Here is a 23,846-nt window from a genome sequence, read left to right as displayed (position 1 = left end):
TACCTGACCCCTTACTCAAATATCTAACTTTGAGACCAGCCAAGAGGCCTGTCCTGCAACAATGCAAAGAGGAAAGTGCATCTCCTGCAGCAGAGACAGAAGATGCGGCCCTTCCTAAAGGATCAGGTCCACTGACAAAGGCCCTTCCAAGGGGAGCACCTGGACCCAGAGCGGCCCTCAGCAGGTGGGTGGGGCCGCTGGTAGGCAGGCTGAGCAGCAGCAAGGATACACTCAAAAAGCGCGCTGGGAGGGATAGAGCTCGCAACCCCGGGTGCGCACCACAGGGCACCTGCCCACCTAGGAGCCCCTTCCTCCCTCTCTCCTTTCAAGTGCTGGGGACCCAGAGACAGAAACAGATGCATGGCAGAAAGTGGAGCCCAGAGGGACGTCAGCTGTGAGCTGGGGTGGGGGGAGATGTTTGGTACATAGATTTTGAACATCTGGAAAGGCTTCTAGTCACTGATATCTGAGGAGACTTCGCCGAGAATTCACCTATAAAGGAGCAGGAAGAAGCCCTTGAAAAGGGTCCTGAGAAAGAACTGCTCTGGCCCCACACTCCTGGGAACCCAGACCATTCATGAAACAGCTGTAAGACAGCAATTAGTACAAAGAGCTGACCTGGGCTACGGGGACAGAAGACTTCCCTGAGGGGTGACAGTCCTCCAGAGCGACTGGGGTGAAGGCGAGCAAAGTAGCTCCCAGAGGAAACAGGCTGGCCCATCTGAGCAGGCCATCCCCACCACGCTACTTTCAGGCTTAGCACCACCCTTCCCGCACACACACCCAGGCCCCAGCCTGACTCCAATTCCATCCGTCCCAGAACACTGTGTGGACAAAGAATGTCATCCATCACTTCAGTAAACAAGGGATGATGACCATCAAGCCATCAGCCACTGCAGCCACCCCTCCCCAACCACACACACTCAGGGGATTCAGGACAGAGAAGGACCGGATACTGGCCCTAGATAGTTAAGGTGCATACCTTTTTTTTTAACTGAAGTAGAGTTGATTTACAACGTTGTGTTAATTTCTGGTGTACTGCATAGTGATTCAGTTATACATATATATTCTTTTTCATTACAGGTTACTACAAGCTGTTGAATATAGTTACCTGTAAAGTGCATCTCAAAGGAATAATTTCAGATAGTCCAGACTCTTGCATCTTCCCGTACATGCAAAAGTGCTAGATTCATTAACTTAAAATGTTTGGTTTTCTTTAATTAACAGTAATCCTTTGATGTTTGACAACCTGGGTTTTTTTGTGTGTGTGTTTGCTTTTGTTTTGCAAAAACTCCTGTACATCCCTTCTCCTCCCTTACCTCTTCAGAACAGTCCCTCAGAGCTGTCTGAGAGGCTGTATCCTGAGCTTAAGTCCTCCGTAAATTCAACTAATAAAGCATTAATTACCAACTTTCGGCTGTGCATTTTTTTCAGTCGACAACCTCCCCAGATCAGCCAGCTTGAACTAGCGCTTTTGCCTCCTCTTCCCGCCCTCTGCCACTCACCTCCCGCCCTTCCTAGAACGGAACTTGAAGGTATTAAACAGCCACAGCCTTGCTTAAAACCCCGACACCTCCTTGTATATACAATAAAACCCAAGCTTACACTTTGATAAGCAGAGCCCTGGCGGTCCAGCCGCACCCTTGGTCCTCTGTCCTCACAGAGCTGCGACCACACTGGCCAGTTCCTTCTTTCCAGCCCTAAGGACACTGTCCCTGTGTCCCCGGGTTCTCACGCCTGCTCTGCGGGCTCCCGGTCTGCACACACCGCCCCCTCCAGCCTTCCGGCCTCAGCTCCTACACCACCTCCTCCGCAGGCCTTCCCAGAGTGTTCCTCTGCCCCACTGGCTCTTCTCCCCCACGCACAGCGCCAGCCACCCCCTTAGTCGAAAGTCCCCAAGAGCAGCAGCACAGGAACAGTGGATGAAAGAAGGAAAATAAAAAAGAATTAAAGAACGGTTAGCACGAGCACTGTTTTGGAGTTTATTTTAATCTCTACCCCTCCTTGAAATTGGCTGGCCGCAAGGAGTTGTGAACAAGTTACCTTTTGTCATTTCAGGCAGGTAGCAGGTGTGAGGGCGCGGCCAGGCACTCAGCCGGCAGGGGGCGCACGAGCTCGCAGGCCACGCCCGGCCCCATCCAGGCCCCGCCTCCGCGCCGCGCTCCAAGCTCCGCCCTCACTTCCGCTTTGGAGAAGCTGAGGGCCCAGCACTTCCGGGCGTCCGCGTGGAACGCGTCGGCTTGGGAGTTTACAGAATGGCGGCCTTCTCTGGCCCGGCCAAGCCTCTCCTGTCCCTGAACCCGCAGGAGGACGACAAGTTCCAGAAGAAGGTGGCGCAGGTTCGCCGGCGCGCAACCAAGGTGAGCGGCCGCCGCGGCCAGGACGCCTTGGGGCGGCGGCGGACGGGGTCGGGCCGTGCGGGCCTCAGCGTCCTCCGCGGACGGGCGGCCCCACAGCCGCTCGGCAGACCGCAGCCGCCCTGCTGCGGCCGAGCCCCCAAGTTGGGGGTTTGTTGCCGGGTCAGCGGTTTTGAAATACCTGCTGCCGAGGGGCCTTGACACCAAGTTACGTTTGCCCGGGTTTTAGCGTAAGACGCACGTGTGGGGAGCTTAGACAGTCTTAATGTGGAAGGACGGGCGCGGGGACTGAGATGCTGGAAGGTGGGTCGGCGTCCTGAACGTGGACAAACGTTTAAAAGCGTTGGGTTAGTGGGTGAGAGTGAACGACGTCTGCGTACAAAGTTCAAGAGCGCGTTTATGTGGAGTTCCTAGGCCGGAGGAATTTAAATCACGTGTTCAACGATTTCCTTGCTCATCCATCGGTTCAGCGTGTAGTTACTGAGCATTTACTCTGCCCTGGCTCTGATCCACTGCTTGACATTGTCCTGGTGGGGAGATAGACAGTAATCAGCTAATTCTTTTTTTTTTTAATTTCTTTATTGAAGTATAGTCAGTTTACAATGTTGTGCCAATTTCCAGTGTACAGCATCATGTTTCAGTCATCCATACATATACATATATTCTTTTTCATATTCTTTTTCATTTTAGGTTACTGTAAGATGTTGAATATAATTCCCTGTGCTATACAGTATAAACTTGCTTATTTTATATATAGTAGTTAGTGTCTACAAATCTCTAACTCCCAATTTATCCCTTCCCACTCCCTTCCTCCACTGGTAACCATAACTTTGTTTTCTGTGTCTTAAACAGCTAATGCTTTAGTTGCTGTTGTGGTAAGTGGAAATACAGGGTAGATTCTGGATCTCTTGTCTTATACTGAGAACAAGGACTTTTGCAAGTTTTGTTGTAATTTTTTTTATTAAAAAATTTGGGAGAAGAGAGTAATAGCTCGGTGGTAGAGCGCCTGCTGAGCATGCACAGGTACTGGGTTCAACCCCCAGTACCTCTATTTTAAAAAAGAAAGTAAACCTAATTCCTGCCCCTGCAAAAAACCCTGAACAAACACTTTGTCTGGTGTGCATTTTCAGCGACAGGTGAAAGAAAAACCTACTCCTGGAGTAATCTATGTGGGCCACTTACCCCCATGGCTTTACGAAACCCAGATCCGAGCGTATTTCTCCCAGTTCGGCACTGTTACAAGATTCAGACTGTCCAGGAGTAAAAAGGTAAGACATCTGTACTGAATTAGATTGTTTTTATTTTCCAAAAGTATTTCCTCCTTGACAGTTTATGGAATGTGTTCACGTGTTATCACTTATCATACTTCGCTCCAGAAAGGGTTTGGATCAGGTCTAGAACCTGAAGTGGCCACAAGAGCAAAATCAGTATTCCTGAAAATGTTTGTTCCACTATATATATTTTTTTTAAAAAAGGTTATTGCCTTAAGTCCTCAAATTAAATTGACAATCCTGTTAAATTAATCTTGCTCATCCTGTGGCTGCTACTCCAGGTGTGCATGAACTTCAGTTTCAGGAACAGGTTCATACGTCTTCCTCTGGTTGACTCTTCTTGCTCTGATGTCTGGTGTCCCTAGGGCAGCACAGGTCTGTCGAGTGGGTGGTTAAGAACAAGGACACTGGTTTGAGGCCTGGTTCTATGGGTTACTGGTTGTGTGATTTGGACAGCTTACATACCTTTCCATACTTCAGTTTTCTGATTTGTATGATACAAATAAAATAGCACCGACCTCCTAGGAGTATCAAACAGAAGATGAAATGAGGTAATGAACATGTAAATGTTACGGTTATATCACACCTACCTCCTACTAAAGGTTTGTGTGGTTTGTTTCTTTTCTTCCCACACACATACTTTTTTTTGGTTGTAACCATAGCGCTCTTGTTATAGGAATCTCATTAACACAGTTTTTCCACATTTTCCCACTTGAGTTGTAACAGATCAGAGTTAAATTTAGATTTGATTTGGCATGTAAGGGGATAGGATGCATCCATCATCTGCTAGTTAGGTATTAAGTTTCATGTTATCGAGAACGTCTCAGCATTAAAGAGAATTTTAAGTGCCCCTGGTGTGTTGTCATTGCTGTGCCCCTCTGCTTGATGTTCTGAAGTTTGTTTTACCACCTCCAGTCAAGCATGAGGGTTTTTTTTTTTTTCTCAGTTTTTCAATCTTACAGGTGAAGCTGCTGGGAACATTCTTTGTGCAGGTGTAGGCACCTTGCTCTAGAATCATATTTTTCAGACTTTTGATCCACACTAAGAAATAAGTCTTACAGCACAAGCCAGCACACATGTATATGTACATAAACGTAACTGAAGTAAAAGTCCCGTGAGGTGATACTTTACTTTGCTATTCAGTTTTTTTAAAGATATTTTTCTGAGCTACTAAATTGATTTTGTTGCCCTCTAAAAGGTCAGACTCTGAGTTTGAAATATAATGCTTTACAGCATATCTTTGTGATGACTGAGACTAGAATGCTGGTGGTCTTTAGATGTCTTATTCTTAGTGAGGTTGAGTATCGTTGGTTTATCCGCCATCTGTGAACTGCCTGTTCATATTTTTGCCCTTATTGCTACCTTTTTTGAAAGCTCTTCTCCCTCATCATCTGCGGCGTGTTATTTTGTAAATGTTTTCCTGTGTTGCAGTATAGTTGCCATTTCCCCAGCTTTGTGTTTTGAAAATGTCTCAGGGTGCCCAGAAGAACAGTGTAATGAGCACCCCTCCCCTGCATTCACCCATTGTTACTGTCCTGACATGTTAGCGTCACCGCTTTCCACATCTAGAGAAACATGCACGCCTCTTCGTTCTGTTGAGCCTGTGAGGAAAGTGGCAGCCATAATGCTTTGATGCTAAATGCATCGGGGTAACCCTGCTAAGAACAAGGACATCCGCTGTGTAATCACAGTGTGATGACGCACCCGTTCCCCCACCGTCCCCTGCAGTCTCCCTGGTCTGGGATCTGTCAAGGTGTGTGTGTGGTGTTTAGTTGTCCAAGCTCTTCATCCTGACTAGAACAGTCTGTGGCTCTTTCTGCTTGTTCTGTTATTCTTGTCATTGGCTTCTTTGAAAAGAAACTCTGGCCAGGTGTCTTACATAAAGCCTGCTCCTTGATGAGATGCACTCTGATGTATCATTTCCAGCTTCGCTGCAGCTCCCGCCTCCCCACTTACCCCAATTTTGACTATTCGCATGGTGTTTCCAACATTCTGGGAATCCTGGGTAAAGGTTTTGGTTTTTTGGACACTTGATAAGTATTTTCATATCACTTTTCAGAAGGTTCACAGTGTGGTACATTGAACTGGATTTCATAGTGTCTCTTACACTCCATCTTTCCCTACTGATTGAGAGGTGGGATTTTAGAAGGATTGTCAGACATGTAAATTTTTACCAAAATTGCCCTCTTGCAGAAAACTAAACTTGAGTCTCGGACACTTGTTACAACCAAGTTGTTAGTGGTGCAGCTGGTGCAGAAATGAGCCCACTGGCTCCCAACCCTGTTAAGCCAGGCACCTCTTATGTGGTTTCTTCTAGAATCTCATCAGCAATTCTGATCCATATCCAAGAGTATGTTGTTTAATACAGGATTGGGAGGTGTTTCTAGTTGTCATCACTGAGAATTGGAACTGCAGAGGAGGAAAACTTTTTCTCCTCCCCTCCTAGATTCTCTGGCTGGGACCCTGTAAACTGGACTGACAGAAGATGGATTAATGAGAGTAAAACAGACCCCGAGAAAGTACGCTTACACATAGGAGCGCTCAGAGATGAGTGACCCGAAGGGTTGGTTAGAACCTGGGCCTCCACAGCAGCTTAGCAATGGAGCGAGGAAGTTTTGGAGGAGGAACCAGGGGAGGTGCTTTGGGTTGGTTGGGCTGCACGTCGATGGAGGCCAGTGATGGATACGGTCTGCTTCATAGCCTTCGTAGTGCAGGCTGACTTTTGCCTTTCTGCTAGACGGGAAGGAAGACACCTTTGTAAACTGAGGTCCTGCTGGTAAATAAGGGCAGGGCAGAGAACTCTTGTATGTTTCCCAGTGGTCTTCAGCTCAGAATAACCCAGAATAACCCAGAGTAACCCTGGGCCACAGGAGCAGGTCTGGAGCGGTGTTCCCTGCCGTCTTGCAGGAATACTGAGCACCTGACAACAGCGTGTGGGGCACTCGCGGGTTAGTTCATGTCTTCACAGTAACTCTGTGAGAGTGGCTAGTTTACTCCCATTTCATAGAAAGAAAAACGGGGGCTTAACATTCCTTACCTAAGTAAGTGTCAGAGGCAGGACCCACACCTGGGCATTCAGACCCTCGAATTTGTGTCACCAAGATCGGCGAGAAAATCCACTTTGTGTTGTGGTGTGGAGGCCAGGAACCCAGGACACGCATTTCAGACAATCTTGGCACTGGTCCTTGGCCCCCAACTATGAAGACAACCAGTTACTACTTAGTAAACATGAAAGTGAGTGCAGTACTTTACTGACTAGCTTGGAGACACTGAGCAGTTAATTTCAGTTCAGTCGTTATGTGTGAAATGGGAATTACATTACTTGCTTTCTTTGTGAGGTGTTACACTGGCTCCTGGTACTGTTGATAGGCAGATAACATGCCTACCAGTGAGAAGGGTAGCAGGCAGAGGACTGTGGGGTCAACCACATGTCCTTCATGACGGGGTGTTGCTGTGGTATAAATCCCCAGTGTAATTATGTATTTATTGTATGTAACCAAAATTCTGGGAATACCCCCTAATCAGTGGCATGTTCAGACTATTTTGGATCCAGTTTTCCCCATAACATTTCCCACACTGTGGTTTGAAGTTGGAATTAAAATGTCATAATGTTATTTGAGAAGGGGTCTAACGTACGTCGTATAAACTAATGACATGTTAGAAATTTAATGACATGTTAGAAATTTAATGACACGTTAGAATGTAGTTGTTCTGCTTTTTATGGTGGACTTTCCATTGCAGACTGGAAACAGCAAAGGCTATGGCTTCTTGGAGTTTGAGTCTGAAGATGTTGCCAAAATAGCTGCTGAAACAATGAACAACTACCTTTTTGGTGAAAGACTCTTGAAGTGTAAGTTCTCATGTTTTACCTGTGGGATCACATGGACGCTGCTGCTGATCGGGGCAGGCAGGGGGGGGACACGCTGCTCAGCTCCGTGGGTGTCCCACTTCCTCCTGGGGTGAGTGCCTTTTCCAGACAGGTTCTGGTTGGGATTTCTGAATCTTCTAGAAAGGGCTCTGTTTTTATGCTGAGACGGAACTGGGACAGGTGACTCAGGTGAATAGGGGGCATCCTGAGGGTGAGGATTAAGGTGAGGCCTGAAGATGAAGTGACAGTGGGGCCAGGTGGAGCGGTGGGGGTGGAGGCTGAGACCGTCCTGGCTGCATGAACGGCAGTGGTGGCTGCGAGGGGCGGGGAGCAGAAGTGGACGGAGGGAGGTCAGGTTATCAGAGGCCTCGTACTACCTGGGAGTTCGGAGCATATCCCGAGGACAGCAGGAGACGGTTCATGGGGTCTAGACAGGTAACACGCGGGGTTAGAGTCACACTTCAGTCCGTCTGAGTAGCATTGGCTGCAGCTCGCACACAAGAGAAGCCGTGGGGAGGAGAGGAGTGGCGGCACCAGATTCGAGGTTCCTCCTGCAGAGAGTGCAGCTGCCCACCAACGCTGCGTTCCCAGAGCACCCCCGTCTGGAGCTGGTGCCTCCGGAGGCAGAGCTGAGTTTCTGGCCTCCCTGTGCTTGTGATGGGTGACCATCCTAGTGCCCAGGTCACACGCATCTGCTCACGCACTGCAGAACTGCCCAGGTAGCCTCTCTAGCTCACTTCCCATTGCTGTGAGAGTCCCAGGAGCCTCGTTGAGGTCCTGAGTTCCTTCACACGTTAGAAACATGGCTCTGGCCAGGATGAAGCAGGCTGGGTACATGACCCAGGTATCAGGGGCCACATATGAGAGATCAGTGCTGTGCTGCTGTAGCTGACTCTTGAGAGGTGGTGCAAAGGTTCTGAACTCTCGTGTCACTGAGATTAGCCATGTCTTCCCTTTTTTTTTTTCTTTATGAGAATAGTTTATCTTAGAGGTCATGCCAGGAAAATATTTGCAAGGAGTGGAGGCGTGAGACAGGGGAAGGAAGTCAGGAAAGGGTATGTTAGCAGGCAGGTTACCACTTGCGCAACTGGGCTACTTCCTGCTGGTAATGCTGGGAGACAGTTATTCCAGCTGACAACAGGGCCCTGGGGTGTTTGTCTACCAGCTCCCCATCTATCACAGGTGGAGGGTTGGGTCCGTGGGTTTTGGCTCCCTGCATGTCACACCCAGCATCCTTCCAGAGCCAGGAAAGGGCCCTTAAGCAGGAAGATGCTAATAAGCAGTGAGCTGCCTCAGTCCCAGGCAGGGGCCCAGAAGATTGGAGCTGGAAGGGAGGAGCTTCTGTCACACTGGGCCCCTTAGCTTCAGCAGCCCTGGAGACCTGAGGCACCAACACTCCTCTGTAACGCTCGTCTTGTCCACTTCTGCATCCTTGCTCCTGGAGCCAGCGGGTCCTGGTGCGCAGGGAGTGTTTGGTAAATAATTGTTGACTGTGTGACCTTCCTCTGGGTACCTGCTTCATTCTTCTCTCCATTTAAATAGGAGATGCCTCCTTTTGATTACGCTGTGAGGAATCACACGGGGAATTCTAAAGGTAACATTAAAATCCTTTCCCTCCTACTTGGTTGAAAAATTTTTTCTTTTCTTTTAAACTCTAGGTCATGTTTTACCACCTGAAAAAGTACATGAAGAGCTTTTTAGAGAGTGGCATATGCCATTTAAAAGGCCGTCATACCCAGCAGTGAAACGGTATAATCAGAATCGGACACTTCTTCAAAAGCTGCGGATGGAGGAGCGATTTAAACAAAAGGAAAAATTACTCAGGAAGAAATTAGCTAAAAAGGGAATTAATTATGATTTCCCTTCATTAGTAAGTATTTCTTTACCAAGTGTCTCTTGCTTTGTACCTCACCAGTTATAACGCTTATGATTTTATGTATAAAGTATCTAACATACTAGATTTTGACTAAATCTTTAAAACATTACATTGTAGGTCTTTCTTTGTAAGTTTGTCAGAGCAGATCCTATTCTCCACTATACAGAAAAGGGAACTCCTGATTTGTAAAATTTGCTGATTTGTAAAATTTTCCTGATTTAATAATTTTAGATTATTGAAGTTAAATCCTGTTTAAGCAAAATCCATAATGCTTGAAGATTACCAGTAAAGGTGTTATTACCAGAATTAAATGTTTGGTTTATTATTTGTTATCAGTAAACACCAAGACTAAATTGACCATCCTTTTTATGCCATCCTAGTTAGGTTTTGTTTCCTGTTCTTTTAAATTAGAAAGATTGCTAAAGTTTATGTCAGAATTAACCAGTAGGCTTCAATTCTGTGAATTAAATATAGTTGAAATATAGCAAAGCTGCTTACATGAATGAGTAACAGATTTTCATCCCATTTATTTCCTTGCTTATTCAACAAGGAGACCATGCTGGGTCTTCCGCAGTTAGGAGAGCTCTGCATCTTCTGCCACAAACCAAGAACGCGGTCATCAGGGTGTGGGGAGTACAGGTGGAGACCCTATTTGTTTTCTTGACTAAATCTTGAGATTGTTTTGGGTCTTCCATAGACCCTATCAGCTTATTTCCTAAAAGCTACTCAGTTGGTGAGAAATGGTATCTATTCCCGAGTTTATTCAGTCTTTTAACCTCATCCAAAAGCTAGAAGACTGCACTGCCGTCCTTGGGCCTCATTCCTGGTTGTATTGATTTATTTTCTTTTTGATTGAAGTGTGGTTGATTTATGATACGATATTAGTTTCAGGTGTCCAACATAGTGATGCAGTATTTTTATAGATTATACTCCACTTATAGTTATTATAAAACATTGGCTATATTCCCTTTGCTGTACACTGTATCCTTGCTTATTTTATACATAGTAGTTTGTACCTCTTAACCCCCTACCCCCTTCTTGCCCCCCTTCCCTTCCCCCCACTGGTAAGCACTAGTTTGATCTCCGCATCTGGGAGCCTGTTACAGCTGAGTAGTAGTCCATTGGGTGTATGTACCACATCTTCTTTGTCCATCTGTTGACATCTCGGTTGCTTCCATGTCTTGCCTATTCTATATAGTGCTGCTGTGAACATTGGGGTTCGTGTATCTTTTTAAACTAGTGTTTCCATTTTCTTCAGATATGTACCCAGGAGTGGAATTGCTGGGTCATGTGGTAGTTCTGTTTTTAGAACTACTGTTTTACTGTTTCCCATAGTGATTGCACCACTTTCCATTCCTACCAACAGTGTAGGAAGGTTCCCTTTTCTCTGCACCCTCTCCAGCATTTTTTGATGATGGTGGCCATTCTGACAAGTGTGAGGTGACAGGTATGGCCTGGTAGTGACAGATGCCTGCATCATAGTTCCTGGGCCCTGACCCTCTGGTGAACCATTCAGGAGCTGGAAAGGCAGGCACGCAAGAACTGCCTCCTGTAGCCCATGTGTCGCCTGGTTGGACTAAACCAGCCAGGACAACCTCCAGGGCCTGCCTTCCACCCTCTTCCCAGATCCACCCTTCCAGGATGCTGTCCGTTACTTAGGATCATTCTAGATTTTTCTCTTTAAATTGAAATGCTCTGTCATCTAGGGAGGATTTACGGATAGTACGTACAAGGATGCAGTGGTGAGTTTTAAAATGTAAATATATGAGACTGCTAGTTTATAACTTCTTTATGTTTCCTTAAGATTTTACATAAAAATGAGGAAAATGCTTCCAACTCAGATCTTCGAAATTCCAGAAAGCGCCAGGTAAATTTTTCATTTCTCGTATTACATGTCAGATATTAGAGGAAGATAAATGGGGAAATATATTCAAGGCTGATATATTCAATAGGCAATAAGTAACACAGATTGATGAAGTCTCTTAAAATTTATCGAAGGCTTTACGCGGGAAGAAGAAAGAGGCTTCAGTCACTCCCAACACCCCTGAGAAGACTGTGGATAGCCAGGTACAACTACCCTCAGTATTCTGGGCATATTGGATATTGCAGTTTGAAAGAGGAAAAGCAGTTTCTGCTATCACATTGTTGAAATTACATTTAATCTTGTGACTTTCTGGCAAATCCTTACTGGTGACTCAGGAGATACAAGTTTATTGCCGTCTTTACCTTTTCAGCACAGTGAAAGAGTCAGCAGAGGGAAATGCGGCTGCTGTCTTTATGAAAGTAGGGTTAGGGCTTTCGACCCAATGCCTGACCGTGAGCATACTGTGTTCCTAAATTGTGATTCTCCACATCAAGTGTGAAAAGCACCCGAGCTCTTGATTTTGTGCTGCTGTATCCCTGAAACATGGAGATAGCATGCATGACTTGTAAAAATAGAGGAGAGGTACTGAGGGGGCCATTCATAGCATCTCCCCACATTTATGTGTTGTAACCTTTGACTTGTTGAATCCAGGGCCCCACACCAGTTTGTACACCAACATTTTTAGAGAAACGAAAATCCGAAGCAGCTGCAATGACTGATGATAAGGATGACGAAATCGTCTTCAAGCAGCCCGTGTCTGGTGCAGAAGAGACACCAGCGGCTCAGACACCTAAAGGTTCAAGGAAGAAAAGACGAAGAAAAGCCAATCAGTGATTCTGAATGTAGTTCTTCTGAAACATGTAATTTTACTTGCATTTAACTAGATAAATGGAATGCAGCCAGTAACAAAATTTTTGGAGGAAAAAACTGTTGATTCAAGTCAACAAGAAAGACAGTCTAATTTTAGCTTAATTTACCTGCCCTTGCTGAGGTCCAGGGTGCCTGCCAGCTTAGAGCCAGGCCCACACTGCCTTGTGCTGGTCTCCTCTATAGTTTTTTTTTTTTTTGCATCTTTCTTAGCTGTCTGGCTACTCTGCCTTAATAGAAGTTCACTAGTTTAAGTACTGAACTTTGTTACCATCAAATAAATAAAGTGAAATCTTGCTTGACCATCTACATGGTTCTCTATTAGGCCAAGGACATTTAACCCATCAGATGGCTGAAGCTGGAAGTTAAATGATGTGGAGAGTGAGAAGGCAGTGCAGGTGTTAACAGAGATCACTTATGTATATATGATCATTTTTACTGATGTTCGATTAGTTTGGGGTGGGCTGGCATGGATTAATTAATAACCACCATTTTGTGTCAGTTCTCATCAGTCTGGAATTGTATTTCAAGATTGAAGCGGTGACCGCCAAATAAACTTTTTCTATGTTTTGTTTGTATGCAAGTGTGAAGGTGGGACTTGGGAGTCTTGAAGTAAAACAGTTGGTTTTCGCCTTCTTGGGCAAAACTTTAAGTTTCTGATGCCCTTGAAGTGTGCTTTTGTATTGGCCATTCAGGTTCTTTAAAAACTTTCATCGCCACCAGTTTTTCATGTAATATTTGTTAAATATTTAATTTATAAGATACTGAGCCAGATGTTCTGATACAACATGTGAAACAATTGGTTTTACGTATATGCAGAGAACGTGCTTTACCCCGAGAAGAGTAGCTGGCACAGAACATGTTCAGTATTTGTTGAATGAGTGACAGAGCTCCTCTTCTCTCTTTGAACCATCTCTGGACTTGACCTGGAAGCCATCTGGTTTACCCTTCCGGGAAGGCACCAGCTGAGCTTCTGCGTGCAGCTGGTCATGTTTTATCCCATGAGGGGCACGTGCAGTCACACACACATGTACAGCAGGGTGGGCTGGTAGTGCCCCCTCCCTGACCTACAAGTGTGCAGGTGGGACTTGGGACCTGCCAGCTGGCCAGGCCACCTACACAGGGTACACCCCCCTCCCTCGCCATCATCACTGAACGTAACATGCAGGGGAGGTTTAATATACCCCAGGGGATTTCACTCCCTGGAAGAGTGGTTCTGTCTTTAGCATGTATCGTGGCAATGGGTATTTCTTTTAAGAAATGGAGCTTCTTATAAGAAGTATGTATAAAGAATGTTTTCCTGTGGACTAGAATAGGATCTTCAGAAGAAAATCTGTTAAGATGGAGTGGGTTTGATTTTCAGATTTTGTAGGGAGGAAATCAGGCAGGAATCAAATGGAAGCCCCCTCAGCCAATAAAATTTGCAAGTTATGCAGTAATATGAAGCAAATAAGGTGAAAAGATAAATTGTACAATCAGGACGACCACAGCTATGTAAAAGTGCATTCTTAAGTGGGAAGTTAAAATATCCTGGAGGCGTGAGTGTGTGTTGCAGTTCTATATGATCATTACTAACGGCTGTAAAGAAAAAGGAACTACTCCACAGACAAGGTTCAGGTGGGGCCGGGCGGTTTACAGGCTGTGTGTTTGCCGTGAGGTGGGGCGGCTAGTAAGTCAGCGACACAGTGAAATGACGTTCCCCCTCGTGCTGGCCTCCAGGCAGCCGCTTGCTGTGACGGAAAGTGGCCGCCTGGCTGGCCATTCACAGGAGATGGGACATTAGGTCAGGCTTGTGCTGATGTAAATCCCAGTCTCATTGGTACAACAGCTGTTCAAAGACTGCTATAAGCTGGGCACTTAGGGCAGCCGCCCCTGTGAGGTGGCTGTGATGCCAGTGACCACTGTGCAAGCCCACAGGTGATAACCTTAAGTAATTTGCATTTTATGGAGGTGGAAATCATCATGTGGCCCATACTTGACTACATCACGGGTCACCTTATGAACCACAAGGCAACCAGCAATCCTGTGGTCCAAGCCTCACTCACTGCAGAGTTTTGTTTCACGTATTTAAATGGTTGAAAAGGTCAAGAAATAAATTTCATGGCACGTGAAGATGGTATGGAATGTACATTTGCGTCCACGAATATAGGGTTGTTAGACCACGGCTATGTTTACTGGCATGTTGTCTGTCTCCAGCTGCTTTGGTGCTGTGGTTTAGTTGCAATGGAGACCACGTGTGGTCCTCAGAGCTGAGTCCTGCCACTGACAGCTCTGGGATTTGCAGTGGTGTGTTTCCAGCGTGACATACTTTGCCCCAAGGGTCGTGGTACCATGAATTTTATGTATTTTATTACCAGTCCATACCCATTACATCAAAACAAGAAAAAGTGGGCTTCAAACAGCATACTTAAGCTCACAGTGGGGTGTGGAGTATTTTAGTAAATTAGATGGCAAAGCATTGTGTCTGTTTTGCAGTGACCCTCCTCTGGCTGTGCTACAAAATACAACATACAATGACATTCCCGACTCAGCAAGCATTCATCACAGTGTCCCCAACTCACAGGGAAGTGAAGGCTGGAAGAAGTAGAATTTTAAATGGGTTATCTCAGCACACGATTTCTTGACGCCCCCAAACGAGAACGAGGCTGTACAGTTTCCAAGTGGCTTACTTGATGGCCAAGCAAGGATAGCCATCTGCCAGTGATGAGGTAGTTACACTGTTAGATTGCAGCAGCTGAAGAGAGATGTCCAGGTAAAAAACTTTTAGAGAGGCAATCTTTGAGCAAGAATATTTGCTTGGAAAAAGGGAGCAACACAAACAGTCCATTTAAAAATGAGGCAAATGATACTAAATATTTTTCCTTGGCGCTTGATGGGTTGAAAGATGTTACCAATACCGCTCAGTTGATTATTCAGAAAACCAGTGCTAAGACAGATGGGCAAGCACGACCAACTCAGCCTGGTCTGAGTGCTGGAAGTCCCATGTTGCGGGAACCCCTTGGTCCCAGGCCGACGCAGGTGGCTTGTCACCCTAGAAATGACAGAATTAGCCCTCTGCATGGTCTGTGTGGGAAAACTACAAGCAAAAATAATTTCAGTTGAGAAAAAATTCAGTACAACCTGGAGTGGAATCTTCCAAGATGTGCTGCAATTGATGGTGGTAAAACTGCAGAACAGAGAAACGCTTAGACAAATGCAGAGTTTGTGGTGCTGAAAGCCTGTTGGTATTATTCACCAGCAAGTACTTGGAAAATACACAAACCTAAGATGCTAAGTTTACTGTATGTTAATTTTTTAAACTATATAAATTCCTAAAATTAAAAAAAAAAATACATGTAAGCCTCTCATGTGTTAGTGAACCAAGAGTGTCGCTGGTGTACTTTCTTTGCTGTGGGCTTAGCCATCATCAGTTCCGGGAATTTCGGGGGAGAAATAGAAGCCAAAATCCTGACTTGCCCTCCCACACAGCAGTTTGCTGGCTTTAGCAGTGGTGACCTGGCTTCAGGGCCAAAATTGCGGATTCCTGAATGAGGAGAACCTCCAACAGTCACTGAACACTGAATGGCTGTGGAAATGAGCTTTTGCTGCAGAGTTGATGTTTCTTAATGAATTTAAGTCAATTAACTCAACCAAGAATTAAAAGTCAAAGCACTGCGTATATTAGAAACTTGTGTGGCGCTGAAGTCACTGAGCACAGCCAATGTCTGAGTATAGGAAATGTGTCGCTTTGCATGCTGTGATGTCCGAAGTTAGGGTGCAGTGACCTCCACACCCACGCAGATTCCAGCCTCAGGCTACCTCAATACAAGTGCAAAGGAAATTTCCTATTCAAAATCCTGAACGGATTAACTGCTGTGGGATGACACGGCCTCCAGCTTCTTTGGGCTGAAGATGATTGACTGCAGTGATGTGTCTTAGCACATGTCAGCAGGAGAGGCATGGAATTCTACAATTAAGAGACCAAAAGATAAGCTACAAACGGGGTGAAAATATTTGGAAAGAATTTTTTAGCCAGAATAGACTTCTCAAAGTAATCGGCGCAAATTGTTGTATGGAACCTAATTTCTGCCTTCTGACCACAAAATGGAAAGTGAAATAGACTGTCTCCTACACTTGTATTCCCGTTAAGGACTCTGCATGGAATGAGCTACACGATAACAATTAACACTTACAGAGTGTTTGCACGCGACAGATACTCTCAGAAGTGTTTTCAGTATATCAGCTCATTTAATCGGAACAACCTGTGAAGCAGATACTACTGTTCCCATCTGACCAATGAGGATCTGAAGCCCAGAGAGCTTAAATAATTTGCCCAGAGATGGGATATGAGCCAACCAAGCTGATCCTCCTGCAGGACGTGCATGAGAACTAGACTGCAGTGACAGGGGGAAAAGCAAAGATGCCAAAGCCTAGTGACTGGGGCGGGTGACAAGGAGGGAGGAGGAAGAAACAGTTCCTTTCTTCTGAGCTCAGCTTTGAAATGACTGACAGCAATGTTAACACGAGGTGGCAGCAGATCCCAGCCTTTAAAATCTACACAGTCCACTCTTTCACACGATGGGCAAAAAAATGCAAAATTATTAAGGGTTTTATACCCACCCTCATGTGAACATTTTTTTTAAAGGCCTCCCTGGGAGCATCATTTTACATGTGCACCCTGGGCACCCATTTCTAGACACTGCACTCTGAAATGACCTAGCAAGGTGCTTAAGTGTCCTGGGCGTAATACTTGCCAAAGGACTTATGATCCCCAGTGGTGCAGCACACCGATGACGGGGACCATGACAACACTGAGCTCATAAAGGTGCGTGGCAGTTATGAACAAGTACAGCTGGGGGCAGTCATGCAATAATCATGGGCAAGTGGCTTTATGATCCGTTGTTCCCCGTGGGCTGCATTTACAAAGACAGTTTCGTAAAAGAGAACTTTGCTTTACTCTCAGAATCACTCTAAACACCATCTTTTGCCCCGACTGCTCAAAGTCTTTACTCTTTTCCACTTTCTGTGCTCATTTAGGTCTTATATTTTATTCATGAGGCTCGAATTATAAGTACAAAGTAAATACTGGACTTAGGATTGGGGGCATTTTTCTACTTCAATTAGTAAATCTCAACATTTGGAATTATTTTTCAAGTTATAGCTGTAGGTGATATATTTTTGGCCATTTTCCCCTTAGAAACAAAAACAGAACATAACGCTTTGGTGGGAGGGTAGAGCTTAGAGGTAGATCACATGCTTACCTCCCCCCCCAAAATAAATAAGTGAATGAGTAAATAAACATAACCGGGCAGTTAGGGCTCCCATCAGATGGGGAGTTAATGTCCTGTTGACCCTGTTAGAGTATTTCCCAGGTCCGTCTACACGTGTGCCCTGTCCTGGGACCGGACTTGTCTTCCATAAACTGCTTCCCAGCGTCTGGGCGGCCTGCTCTGCCTCAGCTTGTGCTCACAGAATGGAGGAGGCGAGTCAGCAGCTGTGCTATGGTGGTTACTTTTCTGTGCTGACAAGGGGCCAAGTTTAGAATCTCCCCTGTTATAAATAAGTGCCCGTGTGCCCAGGAAAAGAAGTCAGACACCTGATACTTCCAAACATAGTTTCCACAGCAAATGTGCCCTGAGTGAGGCGGCTGTTCTGGGATTTAAGCTCCACAGGGAAGTGCTACAGCGTTGAGGGGGCCGGGGGTGGAGGATGACTTCTGCAGGAAGGAACCGATCCTAATTGTCCAAAGGAGACGCTATTCCGATGGTTTTTGGCACTGATACAGGATAATCACTGGCAATTTTTTCTTCTGACGGAACGTGTCAGTTTTTCTTCTATTTCTGCTTTAACACTTAGCTGGATGATAAATACTGCAGCTTTTTTCTAATGAGTTTGTTTTTTTTTTTAAGTCACTACAGATGCATGCCTGGTATAAAAAAATTCAAACAAGTTGGTTTTATAAATGCAAATTGCGTTAAGTGTTTCCTACCTTGCAAATCTGTACTTACCCAGGTGTCTGACTTGATGTTAACGTAGAACCAACCATATAAAGGCACAGGTTACTCATTTGGCTCATTACTTATGATTTTTATTTTTTCCAGTTTATTGCCTGAATAGGTAATACATGCAAAAAGTACAGAAATCTGAATGGTTGCAAAAGTGACAGAATGACAGGTCGGTCTGTCCTGTTCAGGGGCTCCCTGCGCTTCGGTCTCGCAGCTGTGTCCCTCCGCTGGGGTCTCTAAGTGGGTGCTGTCTCCCCTGGAAGAGCTGCGAGGCCCTTGAAGAAAGAGCCTCTGCTCGTTTCCCCTGCATTGTGTGTTTATCATATCCTCATTTCCTCTGTCTGCCCCGCCCGCCCCAGGCTCTAGGTACCCTCCCGCCCCGGGGACTGAGCCCATTTGGCACATCCCACCCGTTTCCTTAACTAACCCACTCAGAATACACCGGTGAGTCCCTGCCCTGTGTCAGGCACTGGGGTTTAGACGTCAACAAAAGCAGCAAAAATCCCTGTCCTCCTGCAGCTGACATATCAGTTTCATGAGACAAGCAATTATCAAAGAAGTAAAGGAAGCTATACTGTGGCTCAGAGTGGTAAGTGCTGCGGAGAAAAATAAAAAGGAGCGGACGGGGACTTCTAGGGGTGAAAGTAGGTCTGCCCTTTTAAGGGCAGTGTTCAGGAAGGCCTCACTTTGGAGTTGACATTGGAATATAAGCAAAGAAAAAAACAAAACAAAAAAGGAAAAAATAGAAAAAAAATTTTTTAAAAAGAAAGAAGTTGACATTGGAGAGCGACCCGTTCAGGTATGAAGGGAGGAAGCCATGCAGAGATCTTGGAGGTAAAGCTTTCCAGGCAGAGGGAACAGCAAGTGGAAAGGCCGAGAGGTGGGCGCAGGCCTGGTAGTTCTTGCTCTGAGGGCTAGGGTTAGGGTTAGCTGGAGCAGCGCCGGCGAGGAGGGTGGCGGGACATGAGGTCTTTGGCAAAGAGGGACAGGAAAGAGATGCCAGATGGGGCAGGTCCTTGGGGGCCACTGTCAACTGGTGGCTTTGACCATGAGTGAGGGGGAAGCCCTGGTGGGTTTGCTGTATGAGAACAGTCTGTGAAGCCACCCAGGAGGAGGCCGACGCCCTGGCAGTGGTGGTGGGGTGGCCTTGAGAGGGTGCCCACACTTTGGATGTGCCCTGAAGGTGGATGAGACTTGCTTCTGACTGTGCCATGTGCTGAGAGGAAAGGGGTTGAGTCGGACACGAAGCGTCTGCCCAGAGCAGCTGGGAGAACAGAGCTGCATTAAGATGCTTCCCGGGAGGGCAGGGACTGGTGCAGCTAGAGATACAAGCCTGATGTTGGCTGCATTTCTGAGCGGGAGCCTGAACTCAGGTTACAGCCATGAGAGTAAGTAGCTCAGAAGGTGTAGGCAGGGGGCCTGGAGCACTCTGGTGTGTGGTCAGGGCAAGGCGCAGGAGCCAGCAAACCAAGGAGAAAACGTGCCATCCAGGGCGGAGGGTCCTGGCTTCAGGTGAAGAGAGGGCGACCCAGCAGGGCGTGTTCTCACACAGGGCCACACCCTTGGAAGCTTAGGGTGGACCCCTAGATTTTCCCGTGTGGCAGTGACCTTGCAAAAGGTCATCTAACTAAGCTCATTTCCGGCCCTGAGATTCTACAATTGCCCTTTTAGTTTTTGCAACTTACTCTATTTTGCATTAAACATTTTAAATAATAAGAGAGTCAGATCCTTCCTCCAAAGCTGCTCCTTTTCATCTTGGAGAACAAGGGTAGGAACCCTGGAGTCCTCCAGCTGTTCTCCAAGCCCATGATCCTGTATGACATTCACTCTGCTTAGAGGCTTGGGCTTTGCCACTGGAGTCAGGATTCAAACCCTGGTTAGCCCGGTAGACATCAAGGTCCTACTGCACAGCACAGAGAGCTATATTCAATAGCCTGTAACAACCTATATATGTATAAATACATACATATATATATAAATAACTGAGTCACATTACTGTACCCCAGAAACTACCATGACATTATACATCAACTATACACCTTCAATAAAAGAAAATGACAAAAACTTTAAAAAATGTAATAAAACCTGTTAGTCTAATTCCAATGTCTGTCTCCTCATTATCTGTTTTTTTCTTTCTAGAGCAAGATGTTTTCTGCCTTAAAACTTCTGGAAGTTACAAACCAGTTTCCTTCATCATCTGCTCTGCTTTGGAAAAATTTGACACTCCCATACGGTATTCTTTTTATTTTCCTCCTAAATACTTTTGTGCTGCTATTGGTCTGAAAAGCATCACTCCTCTAATCAATAATTATATATTTGAGACGTTCATGGACAAAGTTAAGAAAGAGGACCCCACTGGTGGGAACAAGACAACAGGACCCAGGCTCAGAGATCCCCGCAATTTGCTGTTGATTACTTGGGAGCCTGTCTCAAACTTCTCCAGTCACGCTTAGCATCCAAACTTGTGCAACATAAATTCCTCCTGTTTGCGCCCTTGGCTTGCCGTTGACTGTGCATTTTTCATCTGTGCTTGGTCCTTATTGCCCTTCTCCCTTGGGGAGTTCTTTTTTTTTTTTTTTTTTTGAATAAAAACAGACCTTGATATTCCGCCGTCTGAGTTTCACCTATTATGACAGTTGAGAGGGGGCGAGAGCGGGAGCGGGATGTTGAATTGGGAGGGTTTGATGGCTGCAAGTCTAGTCCACTTAGTTTTTGTACAGGAATGGCTCATCACCAGTTTCGTTGAGAAGACATGTACGGATGAGGGCTTCTGTCACCACAGAGGGGTCACGGTTGGCAGAGGGGCGATGGTCTTCAAGGTGACCCTTCTCCTGGCCAACAGTCCAGAGAATGCGGATGCTAGTGCCACGGTTGGCCACACCAGCAGAAAAGTCGTAGATGTTGGAGGTTTTGTGGAATCCACTTAGGCACTGAGCATTGTCCAGGCCCCCCTTGGGATCATAGGCTCAGATATGGTAATGCTACCACTTGCTCAGTGTATTCAGTGTATTCAGACCATTCTCCTCTCGCATGGCCTTGGTGCTGAAGTTGTGTGGCAGCCAGCACCAATCCAGTTCCCAGGAATGGGCTTAGGACCCCAGGTAGCGATCACTCCAAAGTCTTCGCACACATGATGCAGGAAGAAACGGGCCACCCAGAGATGCTCTCCCACGTCAATTCTGTCACAGGGTCCTATCTGGAACTCCCCCGGGGCAGGCATGACCTCGGCATGCATGCCCCCGTCTTGATGCTGGCATACAAGCAGGCCCAGCAGTGAGCCCTGCCATAGGCTTTGTCTGCTCCCACACAGTAGTGTGGACCGTGGGGCCCAGGGAAGCCACTGGGAGGCCAACCACAGGGGTGCCTACCTGTGCCCTTGACAGTGTAGTCCTGCTTCACTCCAGACCAGGGCGCTGGTGCTCACCATGGCCATTATTTGTTTATAAGTGTGCCTAACATTGGTCTCTGAAGGCTTTCGGTTGTACCTGAAGACTTCACAAAACACCAGCTTGTTGGGGTCCTTGTGGAAAGGGTCCCAAAACATGGCAGCAGGGACAAGATACATGTCACTGTTGGAGCCTTCAGATTGAAAGGTACCAGAGCCATCAAAATTTGACTCCAGCAATTCTTCTATACACTTGGGCTCACAGTCCAGGGTCAGGACCTTGCAGGGCAGTTCTTCTTCAGTACTGTCCACGCAGCCATACACACTCGGACTTTCTCACCCAAAGGCAGGGACATGTACACTTGCTTGATGCCTTGTTCAAGTAGGAGCTTGCTGAGGTGGCCATGGTTGGAGGTGTTCCAGACAGCGAGCAGGTGGCGAGAGGGAGGTGTGGAGAGGAGAGACGAGGAGACAGAGGGTGCTGTGAAGACGCTCCCCTCTTCTCCCATGCTTGGCTCTCTCCCTCGGGCAGTTCTATCCCCATGGCTGAATCTGACCACAGGCATCATCAATGGTGTGTTGAAATCCGGTGGGCCAAGCATTTTCTTTCTGAATGGTGCAGGAAATAATGGGGTGTCTGAGGTTCACTGAACTGTGATGCTGGCACATGCACTCCCCGCACCAGGCGCCCACACTGTTGTAGGCACCCCTGCTGGGTATGCTCTCACTCGCCTCCATCTCTTATCCTAGCTCCTGGCACCCTATTGTTTACAGTCAACACTAGCTACTTATTACTGTCTTATTTCCTCTACTTGTGCAATGGAAATGTTTCTCAGTAGCTCATCTTCCTCTTTGGGGGACGTTGCTCTGTCAACAAAGGCATTGCTCTTATTTCTTTTCTCACTGGATTAATTTTGTTCCATCCCAGGAAATGAAGTTGACAGGCACTAACTGCATAAAGCCAGGGCCCCGGTGGTGGAGGCAGGAGCCCTGGGAAGCGAGTAGGGGAGCTGGGCCCTCTCAGGCCCTGCAGGAACTCATGGGCTTGCAGGGTCCAGCCCTTCCTCTCCAGAAGCCTGGGTGTTTGGATCAGGGGAAGAAGGCATGGAGTTGGCCAGTCTCCCAGGTCTTCCTTGCCCCAACTTAAAGAGTTCTTCATCTGTGTCCACCATGGATGCTCACTGGACCTGCCTGCCCTGGTGATGGGAGACTAGAGACCTCACTGTTTGAGTGGTCTGTGCTCCTCCCAGATGCATAGTAAATGCACCTTCCGGTATGATGCCCCTCGCCCCCCCATCACGGAGCAGTGCCTGGCACCCAGAGAGCTGGCCGGAGGTGACCACCCCCCCAGAGTGACTACTGTCTCCCTAGGACAGGGTCTCTGGGCCCGCCTCACCCCTTTCTACACTTGGGGGAAATGCCCAGTGATCAGGGCAGACTTGAGTGACCAAGGGCGTGTGAAGGGGGGAAACGCCCAGTCAGCTGAGTGAGAAGGAGGACAGCATAGGAGGAAATGATCTGATGTCACCGTGGGTCTATGGGAGAGAATTTGTTGAAAAGACTATTCTTTGCCCACTGATTGTTTTGGTACCCTTGTCAAAAATCAATTGAGTATTGATGTATGGGTTTCTTTCTTGATTCTTAATTCTGTTCCATTGCTCTGTATGTCTGTCCATAAGACAGTACCACACTGTTTGGATTATTGTAGTTTTGTTGTAAGTTCTGAAATCAGGAAGAGCGAGTCCTTCAATTTTGTTCTTTTTCCAAGATTGTTTTCATCTTTCTTGATCCTTTGCATTTCCATAGGAATTTTAGGACCAGTTTGTCAATTTCTGCAAAGAAGTCAGTTGGGATTTTGATATGGATTGCACTGAATCTGTAGATCAATTTGGAGAGGAGCTTAATGATATTAAGTCTTTTGGTCCATGAACATGCAACATGTTTCCATTTATTTCGGCTTTCCTGAATTTCTTTCAACAATATTCACTGTACAAATTCTCTACTTATTTTGTTAAACCTGTTCCCAAGTATTTTATTCTTCTTGGTGGTATTATAAATGGAATTGCTGTCTTCGTTTTCAGAGCAAATTTTTTTGTTTGTTTTGTTTTTTACTGAAATACAGTCGGTTCACAATGTAGTGTTAATTTCTGGTGTAAGCATAATGATTCAGTCATATGTTTATGTATTCCTTTTCATATTATTTTTCATTATTGGTTATTACAAGATATTGAATATGGTTCCCTGTGCTGCACAGTAGGACCTTGTTGATTATCTATCAGAGCAAAGGTCACTGGGATCAACTGGACTCCTCTCCCGGTTGCTGCTGTTTTACTTGGTGGCACTGACTGAGGACAGGGCCTTCTGTAGGCAGGCA

The 23,846-nt window shown here is 46.3% G+C and overlaps 1 protein-coding gene and 1 pseudogene across 1 annotated transcript; one reads left to right on the top strand and one right to left on the bottom strand.

Moving 5' to 3' along the window:
- Positions 1-2,179: 2,179 nt before the first annotated feature.
- Positions 2,180-12,681, top strand: NIFK (nucleolar protein interacting with the FHA domain of MKI67). Its single transcript, XM_074363496.1, has 7 exons — positions 2,180-2,360; positions 3,488-3,625; positions 7,370-7,478; positions 9,155-9,366; positions 11,177-11,239; positions 11,371-11,439; positions 11,888-12,681. Exons 1-7 carry the CDS (start codon positions 2,256-2,258, stop codon positions 12,068-12,070), a joined length of 879 nt encoding a protein of 292 aa, XP_074219597.1. The 5' UTR covers positions 2,180-2,255; the 3' UTR covers positions 12,071-12,681.
- Positions 12,682-15,721: 3,040 nt separating this feature from the next.
- LOC105068434 (glutamine synthetase pseudogene) lies at positions 15,722-23,651 on the bottom strand (annotated as a pseudogene).
- Between the last annotated feature and the right edge of the window lie 195 nt (positions 23,652-23,846).

This window comes from Camelus bactrianus, chromosome 5 (genome assembly GCF_048773025.1).
Source record: "Camelus bactrianus isolate YW-2024 breed Bactrian camel chromosome 5, ASM4877302v1, whole genome shotgun sequence".
NCBI lineage: Eukaryota > Metazoa > Chordata > Mammalia > Artiodactyla > Camelidae > Camelus > Camelus bactrianus.
This window is presented reverse-complemented; position numbering and strand designations above follow the sequence as displayed.

Bases quoted from the DNA above. Each gene is read 5' to 3' on its own strand.
- NIFK (XM_074363496.1), top strand. From the start codon at position 2,256: ATGGCGGCCTTCTCTGGCCCGGCCAAGCCTCTCCTGTCCCTGAACCCG. The intron at 2,361-3,487 runs GTGAGCGGCCGC...GTGCATTTTCAG, and splicing joins TTCGCCGGCGCGCAACCAAG to CGACAGGTGAAAGAAAAACC. The intron at 11,440-11,887 runs GTACAACTACCC...TGTTGAATCCAG, and splicing joins AGAAGACTGTGGATAGCCAG to GGCCCCACACCAGTTTGTAC.